The sequence below is a fragment of the Alligator sinensis genome, unplaced genomic scaffold (genome assembly GCF_000455745.1).
Source record: "Alligator sinensis unplaced genomic scaffold, ASM45574v1 scaffold1133_1, whole genome shotgun sequence".
Taxonomy (NCBI): Eukaryota; Metazoa; Chordata; order Crocodylia; family Alligatoridae; genus Alligator; species Alligator sinensis.
The window spans coordinates 185,170-199,865 of NW_005842285.1; the positions used below are offsets into that span (position 1 = coordinate 185,170).

The 14,696-nt window shown below is 44.2% G+C and overlaps 1 protein-coding gene across 7 annotated transcripts in view; it reads left to right on the top strand.

Annotated features, from left to right (window-relative positions):
• The window catches only part of EPB41L5 (erythrocyte membrane protein band 4.1 like 5), a 91,134-nt gene that overhangs the window by 36,372 nt on the left and 40,066 nt on the right, over positions 1-14,696 (top strand). For all 7 annotated transcript variants that reach the window (XM_025209342.1, XM_025209340.1, XM_025209339.1 and 4 more), the window contains 5 exons: positions 45-214; positions 2,461-2,567; positions 3,393-3,420; positions 8,632-8,674; positions 9,809-9,924. In XM_025209342.1, the coding sequence (XP_025065127.1) occupies positions 45-214; positions 2,461-2,567; positions 3,393-3,420; positions 8,632-8,674; positions 9,809-9,924 (464 nt within the window). The remainder of the gene's footprint in view (positions 1-44; positions 215-2,460; positions 2,568-3,392; positions 3,421-8,631; positions 8,675-9,808; positions 9,925-14,696) is intronic.

The following is a 14,696-nucleotide window of genomic DNA, read 5'->3' on the forward strand; positions in this document are numbered from 1 at the left end:
GTCCAAGTCCCTGGGAGCTCACAGTGTGTGTTCTGTGCTTTAAGGGAAAGGAGCAGGAGCACACCTTTGTCTTTAGGCTGGATCACCCTAAAGCCTGTAAACACTTATGGAAGTGTGCAGTGGAACATCATGCCTTCTTCCGGCTCAGGGGACCTGTGCAACAAAGCTCAAGCCGATCAGGCTTCATTCGTTTGGGATCGCGGTTCAGATACAGGTCAGTATCGTCTCACATTCAGTATCTTGTCTCTTCCCATTTCTAGCCTCTTGGAAAGGGGTATACAATTTCCATACAGTGCAAACACCTCAAATTGTGACGATAAATTATTTAAAATTAACCCGTTACTGTGGTAACCAAGTACAGTCTTAAATGAACAAGCCTCTCCTGATTTGCTAACTGAAGTTGCCGCCTTCTCCTCTCTGCCCTAAAGCCGACTCAAGACCAATGTCCATGCTTCTTGCATGGAGTATATTATGCCTGTGCTTCATGGGAAACAAGAGAAGGCCTGTTTACTTCCAAGTACAAATCAGAAGGTTAATTTAGATCTGTGCAGACCAGTAGCACTTTTGTCCTGGTCATCTTGAAAATCGATCTCTGCCCTCCCATCCCATAGAGGATGTAATGTTGGCCTTCCTTAGACTTGCACTTTTGACTGTGTTGGCTCTCTGGAGACTCCTGAATTCATGTTGATTCTCGCATTGTGATAGTGCCTACAAACCTTAACTCAGATCAGGGCTTCATTGTGTGGAAAACTTCACAGATTTGCAGACAGTCCCAGTGTCTATCCTAAGGAGATGCTGTAAGGCTGGCAGTCTTTCATCTGTGGGTTGGCGTGGGGGGGAGGCATGCTTCATTTCTGCTTGGGGTTCCACTTCAGTCCCTTCAAATTGACTCTGAGTCCATTAAGCTCTTGCATCTTCAGCCGAGCAAAATTATGCTCCACTGAAGCATAATTCTTCTTGCCTGTAAGTTGTGATAAATGCATCTTATATCATGAAAATTATAATAAACATGGGTGAAAGGTTTGTGTTACTTTGAGGACATTTGCAAATATAAGCAGATAATGTATTTGCATGTTTTGTAGAAAGCTGAATTTGTAGCCAGGGTTAATAAGTGAATGTAGTAAAGCTATAAGGAAGTGAACGTAGAGCTAGTGAAGAAGATGTACTTATCAACTAAGGAGAATGAAGTGATTTATCCAAAGAACAGGTACAGCAATTGGCTGTCAGGGAATCTCCCCATATACTGTCTTGCCAGAACAAGTAAGTAGCTTGCTTCTCTGATCCTTGGCCTGTCTGAGACCTCCAGCAAAGATACCCCGTGTATCAATAGTCTTAGGGTGGGTCCCACTTTCTAGGAACTGTATGGAATTCACAGACTCTTTTCACACCTTAAGCCACTGAAAATGGTTAGATGGTTGCAAATTGCAACCGTTCTTGACCTGCACTGGATTTTAGCAAGTGTGCTGGAGTGGAAAGGTATTTGACTGCAATCACTTGAGCCATGAGCTTCCTCCTAAAAATAAATTGACACATCTTTAGAAAGCATAAAGGACCCAAGAGTGAGAACACTTGGATTCTAGTATCTAGCCCTTATACTTCCTTTCTGACCCAGGGTATCTGACTTTAAATTGTCTCTTTTTTTCTTCTCTCAAATGTGTGTACAGTTACTGTGGTTAGTTTGTCCTTCTGCACACACATGTGCATTTGAGGAATTTAATCCCTTAAGCAGTGGTATCCAATCTTTTTTTGCCTGGCACGCCACAAGTTAAGCCCCAACCCTCCCAGAGTGCCACTCTGATCCTCCCCCCCCACCTGAGAGTTTGTGTCCTGGGGTGCTGGAATGTGGGCAGGGAGAGGGAGGAGGGATAGGATTTAGCCTCTGGCTACACAGTGCAGATTGGGGACAGGACATGGCTGCAAGCAAAGTGTTACTGCCAAGAGCCAGGCCAGGCCTTCCCTGGCCCTGCAACTTCTGCCACTTTACATGGTGAACAAGGATCCAAAGCCCTCAATTTGGCAATAGCTGCAGAGCCAGCGAAGGGTTAACCTCATTCTTGGCATTGACACCTCTCAGGACCATTGTCTAGCAGCCCTTACTCTGCTCCAGGGCTAGGGGCTGGAGCCTTCCTGACTCCATTCTAGTGCCTCCCTTTACTGAGCACCTGGGGCCACACGTCTGGGTTACTCCTACTGTAAGGGATCATTGCTTTATCTCCTGGAAAATGGGTGTAGGATTGCAATGTTTGCAAAACCTTAAGTTTCAGATAGAAGGCATCATAGCAGTGTAAAGTTGTTTTCTGGGGGTGGGTTTTATCTTACCGATGAAATCATTGCCAAGCCATAAATCAAGCACATATGTCAGATGAATGACTTTTTTCCTTGTCCTGGCTGTGACTTTACATTTTGTCTTCGTAAACAAGCAATTTATTCCATCCTCCTGTACTTTAATTGATGTTTTAGTGGGAAAACAGAATACCAGACAACCAAGACCAACAAAGCCAGAAGGTCATCATCATTTGAAAGGAGGCCCAGCAAGAGATATTCAAGGAGAACACTACAAATGAGAGGTAAACAGTAACCATCCATTGTGGGCACAGAGAGGTTCAAATATTGCATCTTGGTCTGAGCTCTGGGAGGTGATTTCCTCCCCCCGCTTTCCCCCCACCCCTTATCCTGACTGATGGATTTCAGTCACTGCTCTGGACAGAATGCACTCTGTGCTTATCAAAGGGGCTGTGGAGCTTCCAGCTTGCTTGGCAGCTAAACCACCTGTAAAATAGTTTGTATAGGAATGTAACCGCAGCTAGCCCGTCACAGGAATATAAGATTCAAGATGTCAATTTAGTTAGCAGAACACTAGTAATTAAAGGTTGATCCCACCTTGAATCATTCATTGATGCTCTATATTTTCTGAATCGTTCCAAAAAACCCCATCCTTGAGAGATCCTGCGCTCCTGTCTCCCTCCATGCATCTTGACAATTGCTCCATCTGGTGACGTATGTGCTGCTAGTTATTCTTCCTGAGATTCTCATGTTGTCGTCTCCCAGTCTCGTGTGCGCCTGGGATGACCTCCAGATCCCTGCTGAAATCCCACTATTTGAGCTGTGTCTTCTACAGCTCAGCTCCTTGTGCTGTCTGCTTTTTCTCTTAATGCTATTCTCCAATTTAAGACTGTATTATCTGTGGTTCGTATGTACATACTTGTTTTGCAGTTTCTTCTTTGCTGTTATGCTAGCCATTTTGTCTAATTTAGGTATTAAGGTCTGTTAGAGTAGGCCATGTTATCTTAATTTATTCGTGTTGTGTGCACCTATGGTAGTATCAATACATATTTTAACTGATACTGCATGCAAATAGAGTTTGTAATCAGTCCTTTCCAATTTTTTTGCAGCAAATAGTACTAAACTTGAAGAAACAAGGTAAGAATAGATGCATTTTGATGTTTCAGTGTATTTTCTTTTCTGTATCTGTTGTATATAATTAAGCTTGTGTTAGTTCAGATGTTAAGAACCACTGTTCATTTAAAGGTTGCTTTTTCAGTTCTTGTAGATTCATGCCAATTTTCAGTATAAAATTGCTGGTTTGAAGCGTCCCTATTGTATTGAAGGATGTTGCCAAACATGCTTCCTGGCAGGCAAAGACATTTGTGAATTCTGGTGTAACAGATTTATGACTGAACTCCCGTCCTTGCCAATTACCAACTGTTGTTGAGAAGAGCTGTAGATTTTAGTGCTGCCTTGCAAAAGTCAGCCAAACAAGAATATGGTGATCTTTCCTTGCTGATGTCTCTACTGTTATGTGATTTTTGTTTAGAGCAGGTGTAACTCAGGAATTGGTAGGGATATTATAGAACAAGATGCATCCACTTTCTTTCCCCTTTCATTCTAACTTGACCTGCAGTAATGAATAGGGGGGTTGCCCAGTGTTTTGAAGTCAGGCTTTCTTTTGTGTTCTGCATTTGTAGAACAGGGAGCACAGTGGTTGGTGCCCAGCTTACCTGGTCCCATGGTCTTGGAGGAGTGGCACGTGGGGCAGGTCTCCAGGCCGAATCTTGGTCACCCCTGATCCAACACAGTAAGGTCCTTGACTGTGCTCCTGAGCACTGTTGCAGTATACATGAGATCTACCTTCTAAGGATCCATTCTCCTTCTGCTCAAACCATTTAATGTTTTCTCTTTACTTCTCTGTCCCAATGGCACTTTCACATAAAGTTTCATGTCCAAAGGGAAAATCTCTCGGTTTGGCCATGGATCTTTGTGCTTGTAGGGCCAGGCTTCACACGCAGCTGGGGCAGTCCACCCCAAGGCCACACATATGGACTCAACTGGTAGGTGAATTTTCCCCTTTACACTTCCTCCATTCACTTCCCCAAGACTTGACCCAGGGACCTTTTGACTGAGTGGCCTCCATGTTGCTCCCCTAATGAGCCAGATAGTCATTAGGGAACCCTGTGAGGCTTTTCTTCTCCCTAAGCTCAGTCTCCACCATGCATATAATTTTACTGTATCAAGGGACTGCATTTTGTGCAAGATAGATGTGCAGCACTGGTATAGTGCACTCCTCTCTCCCTTTTCATGAAGGTCAGCCTTCATCCCTATTTGCATCATCTGCTGCTGTGTACTTAATTGTCCTCCCCAGGGATGTTGAACTCATTTGGCCCACAGGGTGCAGGACTGGGCTATGGCTGGATGAATGGTGCTTGGGCTGGATGGGACCCATGGAGCCACTGTCCCACATGCTATATCCATTGCCTATGCTGCCTGCTCTGGCTAGTCCAGGACTGCATTGCTCACAGTGCTTGCTCTGGCCGTTCTGGAGTATGAGTCACATACAGTGTCCACTCCAGCAGGTCCAAGGCAGGCACTGCATGGGTCTCTGCAGTGTGGGCTCCAGACCAGCTGGAGGGGGTGCTGCATTTGGCCTGTAGGGAGCTGCCCAGACTGACCCCAGGTAGGTGCTACATGTAGTATGGGTCGCAGAGTGTGTGCCGTGTGGAGGAGGCCCTGCATGTACCATGTGTGAGTTAGTTCAGGACTCAAGGCTAGCACTGGGGGCTGGAAGATGTGGCTCTACAGGCCACATCTGGCACCTGCCCTGGATCCTTGACATAGCTGGAGAATTGCAGTGTGCTTCTGCGGCTGCAGAAGGCTCTCCAGCATGTTGTGGAATGATGATTTGTGCAATGTGATAGCCATGCTTATGCTTTTGTTCTGTTGTTCAAGACCTTGAGAAAGCAACATCTTGCCAGGTATAAATGCAAATCAGCATGCTGGTGTACCTGCAATCATTAAGCTCCAATGTTCTTGGTATGTGGTGCTAGATATCTCTTGAGCAAGACGGGCAAGTTGTTCTTCTCCCACAGCGCCTCCCACAATATTCCCTAAGGGCCTCATCTCCAGTGCTAAATTGAATTCCTTTTAAGGCTGCCTAGATTATACTGAGTTAGTGGATCTTCCTCTAATAATCCAAAGCTTCCCCCTAAAAAAGCAAATTGAAACAATACAAAGTGGCTGTAGGGGCATTTTTAGTTTAAAATTCCTGTTTGTAGATACTCTCCCGTGCATGTTAGATGTGTGCCTACTTAGTAACTCCATGTGAATCCAGCTCACATGGTTAAAAGCTAATGGTGGCAACTGAGTGGATAAAACCAAGGAGAAATGAAGCTGAGTATTGCCACTCCAGTGACCTATTAGAGCTGTCCACAAGCTGCTGCAGATTGAAAATACCCACATCAAAACAATGTGTAATGCATGAGAACAGTAAAAACCTGATTGGGTTTCACTGTGACCTTGGGGTCAGCTTTTCACTACTGGTTTGATGTTGCGGATGCAAGGGGATATTTAATGTGGCAATCTCAGTGGGGTGGAGGCAGATGGAATTTGAAAGTAGTAAAAATGTAAAAGCATGTTTTACAGGGCGCGTAATGCCCGAAGAGACATGGTACATGCAATCACACACGTGGGGCAGGAAGGCAAGTGGGAATGGGTGCCCTAAGGAGCTATGGCAGCGTTTGATGATGGAGGGAGCTCTCTTCCTCCTAAGGTAGGGATGTCCAAATGGAGCCTGTGAACCACATGTGGCACAAGGAATTAAACAACGGCTCATGGGGTTTGTTGATGTAGTTGCCACAGCCTCTGTGCTGGCATGGCTCTAGAAACTAGGCAGTAAACACTGCCACTGCTCACCCCTACACCCCATTGTCTGCCACCCAGTTCAGGGTCTGTCATCACTGCTAGTGATGCAGATCAGTAGCAGGGGAAGGTGGGGAGCAACAGCACTGTTCGCCTCTTGGTTTCAGAGCGGTGCCAATAAGCTGCCACCCTGCTGCTAGAGGTGGCTCATTTGGGCTGCAGGAAGCCCCCTGGTCCATATATGGCTTGTGGGGCCAAGTAAGTTGAACAGCCCTGCTCTAAGGTAACAGTCAGAGCATGTGAAGTCCAGACTGGAGGAGGGGATCAGGTGGATATGAATGCCAAGCCATGGAGAGATGGTACAGTATATCCAGACTTTGAGCTGAAAAGGGCAGGAACCTGCTAGACAAGAGAACAAGGTTGCTTTTGTTCCATCCTGGAATGAGCGCTGTAGTCGGGTATTGGAGCAGGGGCTGAGCCTCCAGGTTCTGGTCCTCCTCTCTTTACTCTACTTCCTCACTTTTTTACCCTTGCTTGCAAAGTGAAGATAATACTGATCTACCTCCCAACAATGTTGGGTGTTACAATACTTAATTAAATATCTGTAAAGTGCTTTGGGAACTTGTGAGTAGGGGTTGTATGCAGCTTAGTTATCAGTGCTAATAACTGCTCTTCACACTTTGTAATTACATCTTCCCAACAAAGGCTCAAGGTGCTTACAGTAAGAGAACAGATAACTTATAAACCAGAAGAATGACAAGAGAAGGGAACAACTTGCAAAAGAACTAGAATATGGACATAAAACAGCTTTGTCCTCCTTCCCTACTATACTTTCACATTTTCAAGCCATCTTGGGGACTGGAAGGGAGAGTTGGATGCAGCTGTCCCTGCCTAACCCTCATCTTGGTGTGGTGTCCTGGCATATTCATCCCCAGAGCAGTAGATGCCCTTTCTGGAGCCATACACTGAAGCGTCACTAATTAAAATGAGTCACAAAAGATTCATGTTGTTCTGTTCCTTTGTATTAACTTGGCGTTGAGGAATGCACTGCTTGTACAAGCATTCCTCCACATTTTTTTTAAAGTGCAATGCTCTGCTGTTGGTGCCCTGAGCCTCCTCCCCTTGCAGAGATCTTGATAAGAAAGGAAGCAGCTTGGATGATCTTTGTGACATTCATATATGACTATTGAAGTAAAAATGCTCCAAGTGTTTTTAAAATGCCTGTTGGAGTCAGTTTATTTAACTAGCACATTGGCATGTTGATTAGTGATTGTCCCAGGCCAAATGCAACCAGGACATTAATAAAATGTAGTCAGAGCTGTTTTTTGAACTAGGGATTGGAAAAAATGCTTGTTCACACCTTGTTTGCATGTGTTTTTGTTGTTGTTTTTCCTTGTCCAACTCTACCCTGTGGGAATTGCTTGTCTGAGACTAAATCCCCATCCCCTCTGGCTTCCCTTCTGTACCATAGTTGCATCCATCTCCAACCTAAATAGATGGTAGTTGAAGTGCTGGTTCAATATTGCTGACATTCAGAGTATTTTCTAAAGCCCAGATTTCTAGAGCTGCCTGCCTGCATTAGACTGCTTTTAATTAAACTAGCTCTTGTGGAGAAAATCATGAAAATGTTAAATGAGTGCAGATTAGAAACCTTCAAGGCAAATACAAGAACTCAAAGTGCACATGCATGCACACACACATCTATGTGTAATTATAAAAAAATATGATTTTTCAGGGGAGGAGGGAACTAACTTGATTTTTTGCAGGCCTTGGTTGTGGCATGACTCTAGACTCATCGCTGTTCATTCTGCTGGAACCTGTACAGAAAATAGGTTTATGAAATGTTGCTGTAGAGCCGTGCTGGTCATTCTTCTGGCCCTGGAGGCTGAATGAATGGCGTGGGGCTGTTCTGCAGATCCTATGGGTGGGATTGGTCCAAGGGCGAGATCCAGCATGGGGTCAGAGCACAGGGTTAGTCCTCAGGCCTTCTGCTTGGAAGAGCTCCCAGAGCCACAGCAAATAATGCTGTCCCTACCCCTGCTCATCTGCCACCGAATTTCTGTACCCATGGGGAGTCCCCTGTGCTGAATAAAATGACCCTGTGCAATGGATTCAGCCCCTGTGCTGAAGGTTGAACATCACTGCTTTACAACAGTTGGACAAAATTTGCAGTATACAGAAATGTTCCTTTTGCCTGGGCCTTGCATCAAAGGTATGTTTAGTTAAATTAGGAAATCAGGCCAGAGGAACAGGAAAAAGTGTGAACTCTCAGTCTGAACAAATCAATTGTGATAACCCCAATCACACTGAAACAAGGCTAGTATAAAATTTTAAGCTTCCTTTGGATAGTGAATTTTTGCTGTTTTTAAATACTTTAAAAAGACCTCTATTTAACTCATGCTGCCTGAAAAACTTTGACATTTTGATAACCCACAAAATTATAAGCATGTTTGCTTTGTGCCCTAAAGATTCTGATTTTAAATTATTCTTATCTTTCAGCATTCCAAATAATGTTGTAAACCAAAATAATGGATCACAACAAGTAAGTCAGTTTTATTCAATTCAAAAACCATTTTCCTGACCACTGAAGCTTTATTTGGTTTTGATAGTTTGGGGCCCTTTTCTAACCTTTTCTACCTCAATGTTTTCCTTTGACTCTCTTTGAAGTTAAGCTTTAAGCTAGTCTTTTATTTTAGCTACTAAATTATAACTGGGATTGGTTAACTTCACATGGAGGATTTCAGCTAATCAGCTGGAGAGAGAATCCCTCTTCCAACATGTAATTATTAAATTATGCATAAAGTAATTAGCTTTGCAAGATATGGGAGTGTAGCAGCAGCCCAAAACATGTTGTTATTACTGTATATTGTAGTCAAAGGAAGAATCAAGTCTGCTGCTCAGCAGTTCTGCTTCCATCTCTTCTTAGTTTTGTATTTTGCTGTTATTTCTAAAAGGGTGTGGACATTTGCAGCTTACATTATCTGCAATATCTAACATTTTCAAGAACTTTGGGGGGGGTGTCTCCTCCCCCCCCCCCAAATGCGTAGGCTCTGCCTTGTCATTGAAAACAGCCATTCCCAAAAGATATCCTTCTCCCATTCCAGTAAGCAAAATGATGCATCAGTGCAGTTTGGGTTCCTGATTCATAGGCTCTCCAGTGGGAATGCCTCGGACCACTTCAGTGGAGACAGCAGAACTGATCCCAGCAGACAGGACACTAGCAGGGGCCTTGTCGGGCTATTTAAACAACAATTTCAAGCAAGTCCATGTTCATAAATACTCACTCCACTTGCAAGGCAGCCTACTTCCATTTGGCACTGATGCTTCAGTGCCATTTGAGGGGTTGTGGGATGCAAGTAGACTTCACTGAAGCAATCTACGCTTTATCGTGCAAAGCTATGGATTGCTGTTGCAAAGCTACTCAGAGGAGAATCATTGCTGCACCCAAGCCATCCATGATAGGAAAGAGAGGCAGCAAGCAACAGCTGTCTCACAGTCCCAGGGAATCCAGTGTGACTGTGGAGATGCATCTTCAGTAGAGCAGAGCTCGCTAAGGGAATAGGCTTGTCTAGTCCTGTGCTTGGGCATGAGAAGAAGTGTTGTGTGACTGTTCTTCATGTGTCCTCGTCCTCATGCAGCAAAGTGTTAAAGTAACTTGATTGTTTTGTTTCCCAAGAGCTGGAATGCAAAGCCAGCCTTGCCTGTGGTAAGGACAGCTCCTTCTGGCCCAGTCTTGGTGGAGATAGAAAACCTGCCTCGGAGCGCCGGAGCCAACCAGCAAGACAAGTCATGGTACGTCGTGCTTTGCTTTGCAACGGGAAGGTTGCTGCTTATGCATTATTGAAATACTTTTCTCTTATCTAGTCGGTTTGCTCTTAGATAAGCTATTCATATTCTGCCTTTAACAAGAATTAGCCGTGGGCCACATGAGTAATGACATGATAGGAACACTGCTTTGAGCCCAGGCTGGGTGTGCTGTGGAGGCAACAGGCTCAGCTCCTGGAGGACTTGCTGTTGCCTAGCAGTGACTCCCACTGGTGGAGGCTGCAGCAGCATTTTCTGATCGTGGAGGAAGTCGTTTTGCCTTTGTCAGCCAGCACAGTCCTGATAACCCAGAGCCTAGTCATGAGGCCCAAGGGGAGTCACGTGGGTGTCTGTCTAGATCCTTAGTGTACATACACCACAAATCAGAGGCTTTCTGGGTCTCTTCCAGAAGTCTTATGACATGGGTAAATGAGAGAGGAGGATTGTTTGTGGAGACTGAAATGGTTGATAAGAGCTTGATCTCTTCACTTAAAATGTCTGCTTGTGGTGCTCATTGAATTCAAGCCCATCATGTCCTACATGGCCATTTGTAACTTCATTATGTCTCCCTTGGATCTTGGAAAGGGAACTCTAATTTCTGTTGCACGTTGAAGAGCAGCAGTGATAAATTGACGCCGATGTAAAGCTTTTATACTAAGCTGTTTCAGCCCTCCACAGAGAAGCCCCTTTTCCTCTGGGGCTGAATCTGAATCTCTTTTGCTGCAATTTGTCTGGAAAGGCATGAAAGGCAGAGCTATGCAAATGTGGATAATGCCTAGTCCTCATAGCTTAATGAAATGAATGTATCTTGATTTATGGAAATCGATTATTTCAAAATACCTAATCTATGTGGTGGATCTTGGATATAAAGAGGGAAGATAATTCTGCTGTGTATTTGCTGCATTGTATTTCAACTTCAGTCAAAACTCATGATCAAATGGCATTTCTCTTTCTTTTGCCCTTGATTTGCCTAGTAACTGAAATTGTGCTTGTCTGTGGTGAGATCTCACTGGTCCGTCGATCTCTTCCTGGTGGTGGTGGGTGAAAGGTGGCTGTACCTTTTCTTGCCGTCTTCTCAGTATGATTTTGTTTTGTATTCACTTGGTCTAACTGCAAGGTGCTTGCTAGAAACTGGTAATGGCTTCATTTGAAACATGCGACTCCAGCTCCAAACAGCTCTACTTGGGTTTTTTATGATGCTAGATCTAAAGTTAAGTAGCATCCATGAAACTTCTGCTCAAAAGCGTAAAACTTCACGGTCCATCTCTTGCAGTTTTGATCCTAGTATGCATGTGTCAGGATTTAAAAGCCTGAACCTTGTTTCTGGCAGACATGGTCAATGCATCGAGGCTTCCTTGCCAGATTCAGCTGCTACAGAAGGAAACATCTTTTGACAGGGGTAGGGAATAGGGGGAAGAGGGGATTGCGGGGTTACAGTTTAAAAAATGTACCTCTGTGTTACCTAACCTAGTGTACCAGAAGATAAACTGTCTTTGAATGCACTACACTGTCTGATCAGAAGAAAGTGAAACTAGCTAGGTAAAATATTAATAATTATTGTAAACGCATTAGAAGCAGGGGGTCTTTTTCTCTTGGCAAAATGTTTTTAACATTGGCTAAAAAACTCTGCTGCCTCCTGTGGTAAGGTATTCCTTAGTGGCAAGGAGTACACTATTAGGATTGGGAAATAAAGAACAGTTTGGAGCTGGGTTGTCAACCATGCGTGCTACATAAGGGTATCGCCGGCTGGAAATGGGGTTAATTGAATGTCTTGCTGGAACGCACGTGTCTAGTTGGAGGATCACAACTTTCATGTCTTGAAATCTTAGTGTCTTGGTGCTGTTGACAGGTTTCTTTTCTAAACCTCCCTCTGCCTTCAGTTGGCCTGTTTCTGCATGAATCTGATTTGGCTCCTTTTAGGAAAAGTCCTCCTTTAAAAAGTTCTTGTCCACGGATAGCTGTAAAATACCGTCGTATCTCTCCCTCTCTTTCCCATTCTGGTTTTTCTTTTTGATGGTGGAGGCTAGGATCCAAACAACCTGCATAGTTTGGGGAATTGTTCTTTGCAGATTCCTTGATTGGCTCTACTACAGCTGCAGCTCTTCCCGATTTAAATGTCTCGTTTAATTTTAAACTGGAAAGGTGCAAATGCCAGCAAAAATTAGGGGCCAGATCCTAGGAAGTACTTTGTCAGATAGGAAAGTGTTCAGCATTTTTGCTCTTTGGTATTGAAACCCTATCCTCCATTATTTAAGAACTAAGACTGTAAGAATTGCCATTTACTGGGTCAGACCATAGGTCCATCTTGCCCAATATCGCGTGTCACGCAAGGGCAGAAAATGGATGTCGAAAGGGAGAATAAACTGGAGGTGACCAGGGTTTTCGGGGGGTTTTTCCCCACTGTTCCTCTCTCACTTGCAGCCTCTGGTATTTAAAGTCTAGGAAGTTTGGATTCAGAGGCTGTATCCCTAACTCCCATGCTCATTAGTTGTATCCCTAACTCCTACCCTTTTCCTCCAAGAATTTATCCAATCCCTTTTTGAATCTGGCTAGTGGCAGCTTCTACCACACCTTGTGGCAATGAGCGCCACACTTTAATTGCACGTTGTATGAAAAAGAACTTCCTTTTGTTGGTTTTAATTATCCTCAGTACAAAAATGGTCGTCCCCCCCCCCTTGACTGTGCAAACCAGATATAGACTCCCGGCGGTCTGAATTATTAACTGTAAAGCTGAAGACTCCCTAAATCGAAGCAGTCTTTAGCTTGGTTTTGTACTAAAGGAGTTGCTGCTTAGGTAAGAGAAGAGAGGAGGCAATAGCAAGCTGGCAACTGTGTTTCCTTATTATGAAGCATGCCGAGGTCTTAATACCTGCCGCTGGGAGCTGGTTTTTGCTTTGATCCTTGAACAGTTGACCTGGGGAATAGCGTGAAAACCAAAATATCCAACCGTCATTCTGACCATGAGCCTCAATGGGTCATTTCTTTACCATACATGCTGCAAAGAACAACATTTTGAACTTACTCGGAAGTGACCTTTCCTATAAATCTCCTCTCCTTTCTAAAGGAGGACTACCCGTGAACACTAATCGTTGTGAATCCTGCATGTTCCTTCTGCTTCCCTGCTTTAATGCTCATGACCTCTTTCAGCTAATGCACTGCATGCTTAATTGTCTGGCATGGTTAGAAATGTTAAACCCGACGTACTGGGACAGAAGAACTGATGAAACTTGAACGCTTTGTAGCTGTACCTGATTGCCAGCGTGGATGAGCAGCAACAATGCTCCCACTTGTTTCTGGTTAAACTAATGGCCCAACTCTAAAGTTACTCCCTTTAATAGAGGGTGTTTGTTTTAGAAATTTGCTCACTTGAATAGCTTATGTATGAGAGAGAGCACACTTACTTTTGTGATGGTATCTTCCTGCAGCCTCTCTCAGATCATTAAAATAAATGATTCCTAATCTGACAAAGACCGTACTGAACAGTGCCTCATTTCAGTTCTTTGTTTCCCATCAAAGCTTTTTGTGAGAAGTGACCAAAATGTTCTAAAATCAAACCATGGCATTGGGTTGCTTATCTTATCTGCCCAGGGATGCAGTACCCAAGCTTGACTGCTTCCTATATTAATACTACTTGGCCTCTGTGTGTGTATATATATATGTAAAGGTCAGGACAGTGCTTTAAAATTAGCAATGCTGTGTCCTGTTACTTTCCCTAAGCTTTTGAAGACGTAATACCAGGCAAGTTATAGGTTTGCACTGGCTGTATATAGTCATTTTTGTATTCTTGTATGAAAAAATGTTGTGTGTTTTATAAACCAATTTGGAGACACATTCTCTGTTTTTCCAAGTCTTGGCCTTTTCCAGAAATGATCCATGCTCAATCACACTCTGGTACTGACCAGGTACAGCTATTATCAGCTGCTTCTTGTAGTTCTTTGGTGAATCCCAACTAATACGATGTGATAAATTTGTACACTCCCTCTTTCACTGTGATGATCATTTCTGTGGTACACTTTTTCCCTCCACCTCCTTGTTATCCTCTTGCCTTAAGAGTCTGTCTTCTGTGTTATTTTTTAACCTTGCTGTTGAATGCAATAGCTTGTTTGTACTGTGCGTTGAGATGTCATTTAAACCCTTTAATGCTGCTATCAGAGACGTGTGTTCTTTCATCATCTGCAGAATGGGGGTAATTCTTGCTCATCTTTATAAAGAGCTTTGCACCCTGTGGCCTCAAGTTCAAACCAAGCATTCATTTCTAGCAGGGGAGATTTTCACCGCTAGGAATCTTTCCAGGAGAGGGAGCAGTACAGGCTTTCAGCCTGCAGTCACCCCCTTTCCCCTGCTCTCCACGCCTTCCACAGGCCTGGAGTTGGGGGGGAATCCCAGTCTGGGGAAGGCAGGAGAAGCAGAGGCTGTTCCAGTCCCCTCCCAGATCAGCCTGGGAGATCCCGAGTCTGAAAAATGGCTTGGAGGGCTATGCCCCACTGGGCCGCTCACCGCTTGGACCAGACCAGGAGGGGAGTGTACAAGTGTTCATTCTTGCAAGGAAGTTTCTCTCACTTTCCAGGTTGACCCCTGGAATATCTTTGTCCCAGGAGGAGGTGGGGCATTTTTTCCCGCTGGGAGGAATTGAATGAACGATTGTACGATTGCAGTCTCTACCAAGAAAACACCTGTGTGTGGTCTTGGATGAAGAGCAATTTGTCAGTCACAAATCAGTATGCAAGGGGTGCCTTGACTTTCCATGTAAAGGTTCAGCA